Here is a 6,229-nt window from a genome sequence, read left to right as displayed (position 1 = left end):
TTTTTAAAAAAAAAAAGCATCTGTCCTGAAAAGGGATTCCATCACGTGGGAGGAAACGAAGCGCTGATGACCAGCAACAAAAAGAGAGCGAATAAGTTGATTGACGGATGAAACAGCACCTGCGACAATCATCCACCGCCCTTACTTTTGCTAAGATTAACTCCTCCATGACCTTTGAAACGTCCATGCGCCCCCTGCGCGACAACTGAAAAACAGTCCAACTTTCCAATCGTCTCAACCACCAGACATCACTCTGCAGCGCACATGCTCGAGTAACGGGCGCTTGCTGAAGCACTTTTGGTCGGGGAAATTCCATGTCTTCATCTATCCATACGCTCTCTTCGTTTCTTCTATTTTCTTTTCCCCTGCCGCATTTAGTTCGTCTTTCCATTCGGCGCTGCTCTTGACACAGCCTCTCCGTCATGTCCTGCTGGTAACCTACTACTTGTTCCCTTGACTTATCCTGTAAGATCATTATGATTTGCTACCCGCCCTCTTCTCTTACTATACTTTCTGCCTGCACCTTATCAGCCTGTGTAGGCTCCCCATTTGCTATATATGGAGGCTTACTCTCTCTAGTTTGTCCAGATGTGTCGATATATGCGCGCTGCAACTATAACGTTATTATATTTGCATCGATAAACCTGAGCTGCAGTAGATCGCGATTTGTACTTGATTTCTATATCTTACCACCAATAAATACCCTTCTTCGATATGATGCACCAGCCGTTGACAAGCTCGTGCTCGTCGACCTCGGAGGGGCATGTCAAAGCCCCAGCGATTCATTTTCCTGACGGTACCGTCAAGCAATCTACTCTACTCCGGTCCCCGACCGTACATCGGAATGGACATGTCAATTTAGACACATTCTCGCCAGTTAATGAAAACGGAAGCTTCGAATTCGATCGCGTCTTGAAAACTGGGAAGGTGCATCGTCGGGTTAAACATAAACATGTCAGCCTCGTTCCCATCCACCTTGCAATCCACCACTGACTCTGGTTGTTTAGGCATTCAGGGCCTCCTGGAAACAAGCCTATCTCGTTCTCCGCCCGAATCTGTTATCAGTCTACAAAGATGAGGAAGCGACAAGGTTGCGACTATCCATTACTCTATCAGAAGTAACCGCGATCGCTCCCGTTAAATCTCCTCGGTCAAATCGCCAGCACGTTTTTGGCATATTTTCCCCTTCTAAGAACTATCGCTTCCAGGCTCTGTCGGAAAAAGATGCGCAGGATTGGATCGAGCGCATTCGTGCCGAAACTCGCATAGACGAGGAAGAGGAGGCGTTTCTGGCCCTTTCCATGAAAGGAAACAATACACCGACTAGCAAGCAACGCATCGATGATACCACCGATTTCTCGGATGTTGAGCATATGGGAAGGGCCAGCTCGCCTGAATTTGGACGGGCAAGCTCCCCTGGTGGACGTCTCACTGCCCACCAAAATTTCTCGGGACATGATATTACGTCTTACTCAGAATGGTCCGATGGCCCAGCGAGCAACTGCAGTGTTCGCCCCGCTTCAAGAACTTCAACAATTCCTAACTTATCTGTGTCTACTCCAGCGAGTGCACAGCCCACCTCTGCGCGCGATACGGATCGGACCCAGGAATCAAATGCCCGGCGTGACCCGGAGAGAGTTATCTGTAATGGCTATCTTCAATGTCTCCGCATTAAGGGAGGAGTGCGCCAATGGAAGCGATTATGGGTTGTTTTACGTCCAAAGAGCCTTGGCTTTTATAAGGACGAACAGGTATGGAGATTTAACCTAATCCACTTTTGTTATATCTCAGGTTCTTTTCTGCCGTACTGGATGAGTTAGAAGAAAACTGACTGGCCATCTTCCACAGGAGTATTCCGCAGTCAAAATACTTCCCATGGACCAGGTATTCGATGCCGCAGAAATTGACCCAATATCTCGTTCAAAACTCTACTGTCTCCAAGTTATTGCAGAGGAAAAATCATATCGTCTCTGCGCGGACAATGAAGAATCTCTAGCAAAGTGGTTAGGGTCCCTAAAGAGCGTTCTGGTCGCTCGCAAGAAACTCGAGTCAGAAACTGCATCAGGAGCTGCGGCGGCGGCAGCAGCAGCAGCCTGAACAATTGTACAACAATACTAACCTGTCGGGTCTGGCAACAGTCCCATTGTCGCTCCCTTTTTCCATTTCCTTCACTGTGTCTCTCCTTAACAAATTCTTTTCATTATCGAATTATTGCACACCTTATATACCTTCGTCAACTGTGTTTTCTTTTCTCATTGTGATCTTTTTACGACATACATACCCGACTTTACTGATGATATAGATCTGCTTTCTTCTTTCTTTTCCCTTGTGACCAGTCTGAAACCCCCAACTTTTGAATAATGCTGATAATGTTCGTTTTACCGACGTTTATTTAATCCCCTGTACTGGTGGCAAATATTCTGCATACCGAGGAATCCCCATGGTGGAGTAGGTATCAAGCCGCAATGCTATTTTCTAGCAGCGGGTTGGATAATTTGCGTCCATTATTGTTCTCTCTTATCTGCCACGTGATAGGACCCTATTGTAATCTTATGTTCTTTTCTATTCATATGGAAAACAGAGGATAGTTTTTAACGAATTGGCGATTTATGTGTATATATACGGATTAGATTCTGTTACTCCGGACTATAATCCAATTAGTTGCCCTGAGATCAGATATATCACCTCTCTGTCTCTTCTCCGGGAACAACATCATAGTCTCCCGCTGACGTTTCCTCGTTACTCTTCTCCTTACTTTCATGGTTCACAACCAAGAACGACAGGAACACGATCGCAGCGCCGACCCAATACAACGCGCTCGACGTCACGCCTTGAAGGAAGATCTGACCCACAAGGGAGAGAGGGATGGTCAGTGAGAGGCCGACGGTGACGACGAGAGGAGTCGTCAAGAGCATAGCGTAGGCCCAGCAGATGTCAGATAAAAGCGAGGATACAGAGTTAACCTTGAGGGATCAGATGTCAGTATATTTCGGATATCATGTATATGACAGAGGAACAGGGGGAAGCTAGTACCAAAATAATAGTCCAAACTTTGCCTGTTTCAGGAAGTGCAAATGTCTCGATTCCGGTGAAATGCATTATAATGAAACCGGGCCAAATGAGGAGCATATTAATGAGTCCGACGAGACCAAAGAACAACTGCATGTTCACTCGGGACTCATCTCCGACTTGTTTTTTTAATACAATCGTATACACTCCGTACATGACCGCGCTGAATCCGGCCATGGCATCGCCGAGCGCAATCTCGGTGGAGCTTTTGTTCGGAAACCTGCCGCCGCTGCCATCATCTGCCGGGGGTGCTTCTGATGCAGATAGGTCAACACGGGATATCAAAATAATCCCCACCAACGAGGCGACGACGCCGGCGAGTTTACGGACGGTGAATGTTTCAACACCAATGAGTGCGCCGAAAATCAAGGTCCAGACACCTGTAACCATAGATGTTAAAAATTTTGCTCAATGTTGGTTTGGTTGATTGATGCATACCGCTGGTAGAAGTCAAAATGGTGGTGCTACCTACGGTCGTGTATTGCAGGCAAGCCATAGCAAAGTAATTTGCCTGTTTGCGCATTCCACGTCAGATCATATAAACTAGGGTATTCCGCAGTCACGAGTTACTTACAAGGAACTATTTCAAGTTAGCGTAGTTGTATAGGGGTTTCGCACATCGGACAGATTCTTACCCATAGCATGCAAAATTGCAGGCTTAACTTTGCAGTCGCCCTCAAGCCCAGCTTGACAGATCCCTCTTCTTTTCCTCCCGAATCCAACGTAGCTGTATTCCATGTTTCAGGGTCTGCGGGCTCGTAAGCATTGTCCCGCCTTGTAGTTTCAGCATCCGGATCATGTGAATCAATGTGTCGCAAGAAACTTTGAAACGAGTGTATCTGGGAGAGCTTTCCCGAACGCCATAATCTCCAGACCCGGCCAAGGATTATCGTAAAGAGAGGAAGCATAAACAACGAGGTGTTAATATAAGTCACAAAGAACGGTTTGGGGTACGTATCGTCGGCGAATATCGTCTGGGACGCTGGTCAGTATGTGTGCGACTCAGGATGAAGACCCACAGAGAGAAAAGGCGCTTTCATCAAGATGTCTGTGAGGGGTCAGCATACACTAGCCAGGAAATTCGAAGCAGTCCACAGGACGACTACGATCAGAAGCAACCCGATGCCAAGTGTTCGTCTTGCGACACCAGTGGACATTCTGGTAAAGGTATCCATGGAGAGTATTAGCCAAAGAAACTATGGACAAAGGATCGAAAGGTGGGGACGCCGGGGTGTAGATAAACTCGTAGAAGCCCCATTCATCAAGATTATCAATCGAGTACTTTTCCGCGCTTCGGACTCAACCGGAAATGCAAGACGTTTCTCGTAAGGCCAGCGCTCAGGTTAACGAAAGATGTCAGGGTGGATCACGGAGCGTAATTGTGGAAGCACAGATAGAGCTCAGCTGGGCCAGCAGGTGACGCGACCACCCTGCGAATTAATCATGGGGTGTCCTAAAGTCAAAGGGGGAAAAAAGAAATAAATGGGGTTAACCCCAGACCATGGATGATAAAGTAGTTCGGCGGAAGTCCCACCGCCCAAGGATCACGGGATATCACCATTGTCTATTGCGCCTTTGGGAATAGATCGACAGGGTCCCGGACATTCATTGTTCCCTTGTGATGATCCTAGGTACGTACTCTGGCAACCCCAATCTCAAATAAATATATTCCAGACTCCTCAAACAATATGATTAGACGTTGGCTGTAAACACTAGGAAAAAGAAAACACGACTGGCAAAGGATATCCCATGCGACCCAGCAGACAAAGCATGAGATAGGAACTTCATGCATGAAGTATTCCCAAGATATATAGGCTCAGCATTTGGGGGAAACAACCCGTTCCCCAAGCCCGACAACAGAAAAAGGAAACAGCAGCATCTCTACAAAAGAACTCAAAATGCAAACGGAAAGCTGCAAATCTCGGCCATGGATTGTAAATCATTGAAAAGTCATGTCCATCACTAGGGTATCAACAGGCACATCCATCGCGTTCACTATCAAGGTGGATGTTGATAGGGTCACTGAATTCACCACTAAATTCTTCGGCCTCTTCTTGAGCCAAAGCACTCCTAGCAATGACTTGTGTGTGCGTCAGCATGTGGCAGGAACATGAAGAACGAGCGAGCTGTTGAAGAGGACCGACTTACCTTCAAAAGCCTGCTCAACGTTAACAGCTTCCTTAGCACTAGTTTCGAAGTAAGGGATGTTGCCCTTGGATTGACAAAACGTCATAGCGCGTTTCGAGGAAATCATTCGTTTGCTCTCCTCGACATCGATCTTGTTACCAATAACGACCTATATCATTGTCAAACCCGAGTCGCATATAAAAAGCAGGAGAAAAAAATTAAAAAATTAAACAAAGAATGAATAGCTAAGTAGGAAAACATACGAAAGGGAAGTTCTCAGGGTCTCTCGGGCTTGCTTGGATAAGAAATTCATCTCTCCAGCTGTCCAGAGCCTCGAAACTCTTAGAGTTGTTCACATCGTATACCAAAACACAGCAATCGGCTCCTCGGTAAAACGCGACACCCAATGATTGAAAACGTTCTTGGCCCGCGGTATCCCAGATCTATTTGTCACAGGTTAGTCACCCGTTTTGCGGTATCGAGAATTGACGGGACACATGCCTGCATTGTTACCAGTCGGTCGTCTACTAGAACTTCCTTGGTGAGAAAATCCGCGCCGATTGTTGCCTTGTAGCTGGCGCTAAACTTCTTGTTGACCTGTTTGGTGGATATCGTTGTCAGCGGGATACGGTACTACACATGATCCTCCTGCACTGAAGGTCACGGACATATTGATTCATCAAACTTGTTTTACCGACGCCGCTATCACCAAGAATGATCACCTAGAGGATAAGATGCACGTCAATAAGAGTAGTTTAGCCATAATGCAGGCATGGTGACCTTACCTTAAGAAGAACCTTCTTCCGTGACGACATGGCTGTGGCTATGTAGAGATAAGGCGGTATGTGCGGTGGGAGATAATATGAAGCGGTGGGAATGAAAAATGAAGGTGTGAGTGGCTCTCTATGGAGAATGGAGAACGAGGAGGTCTGGTGGGTGTTGTAAGTTTCCCCTGTCCTAGCAAATAGCTGTGAAGTAGCTGGGGAAGGATGAGTGAGTGAGTGAGAGAGAGGACCGGAGTAGTAGTTAGTAC

At 46.8% G+C, this 6,229-nt stretch overlaps 3 protein-coding genes across 3 annotated transcripts; 1 reads left to right on the top strand and 2 right to left on the bottom strand.

Moving 5' to 3' along the window:
• Positions 1 to 62: 62 nt before the first annotated feature.
• Positions 63 to 2,548, top strand: BDV38DRAFT_230556 (PH domain-containing protein). Its single transcript, XM_032052928.1, has 4 exons — positions 63 to 465; positions 580 to 954; positions 1,008 to 1,751; positions 1,849 to 2,548. Exons 2-4 carry the CDS (start codon positions 715 to 717, stop codon positions 2,095 to 2,097), a joined length of 1,233 nt encoding a protein of 410 aa, XP_031907906.1. The 5' UTR covers positions 63 to 465; positions 580 to 714; the 3' UTR covers positions 2,098 to 2,548.
• Positions 2,251 to 4,641, bottom strand: BDV38DRAFT_230430 (DMT family transporter). The gene is made up of 6 exons (XM_032052926.1): positions 4,137 to 4,641; positions 3,705 to 4,043; positions 3,644 to 3,649; positions 3,508 to 3,580; positions 3,034 to 3,449; positions 2,251 to 2,963 (listed from the first exon to the last, which is right to left on the bottom strand). The coding sequence occupies exons 1-6, from the start codon at positions 4,242 to 4,244 to the stop codon at positions 2,682 to 2,684; spliced, it is 1,224 nt and encodes a 407-aa protein (XP_031907905.1). The 5' UTR covers positions 4,245 to 4,641; the 3' UTR covers positions 2,251 to 2,681.
• Positions 4,642 to 6,151, bottom strand: rab7 (Rab family GTPase YPT7). Its single transcript, XM_032052925.1, has 6 exons — positions 5,982 to 6,151; positions 5,865 to 5,918; positions 5,698 to 5,793; positions 5,460 to 5,639; positions 5,218 to 5,365; positions 4,642 to 5,149 (listed from the first exon to the last, which is right to left on the bottom strand). The coding sequence occupies exons 1-6, from the start codon at positions 6,009 to 6,011 to the stop codon at positions 5,040 to 5,042; spliced, it is 618 nt and encodes a 205-aa protein (XP_031907904.1). The 5' UTR covers positions 6,012 to 6,151; the 3' UTR covers positions 4,642 to 5,039.
• Between the last annotated feature and the right edge of the window lie 78 nt (positions 6,152 to 6,229).

Source organism: Aspergillus pseudotamarii (genome assembly GCF_009193445.1).
Source record: "Aspergillus pseudotamarii strain CBS 117625 unplaced genomic scaffold BDV38scaffold_98, whole genome shotgun sequence".
In the NCBI taxonomy this organism is placed as follows: domain Eukaryota; kingdom Fungi; phylum Ascomycota; class Eurotiomycetes; order Eurotiales; family Aspergillaceae; genus Aspergillus; species Aspergillus pseudotamarii.
Note: the sequence above shows the minus strand (reverse complement) of the source record. Positions and strands in the feature narration are given on the sequence as shown.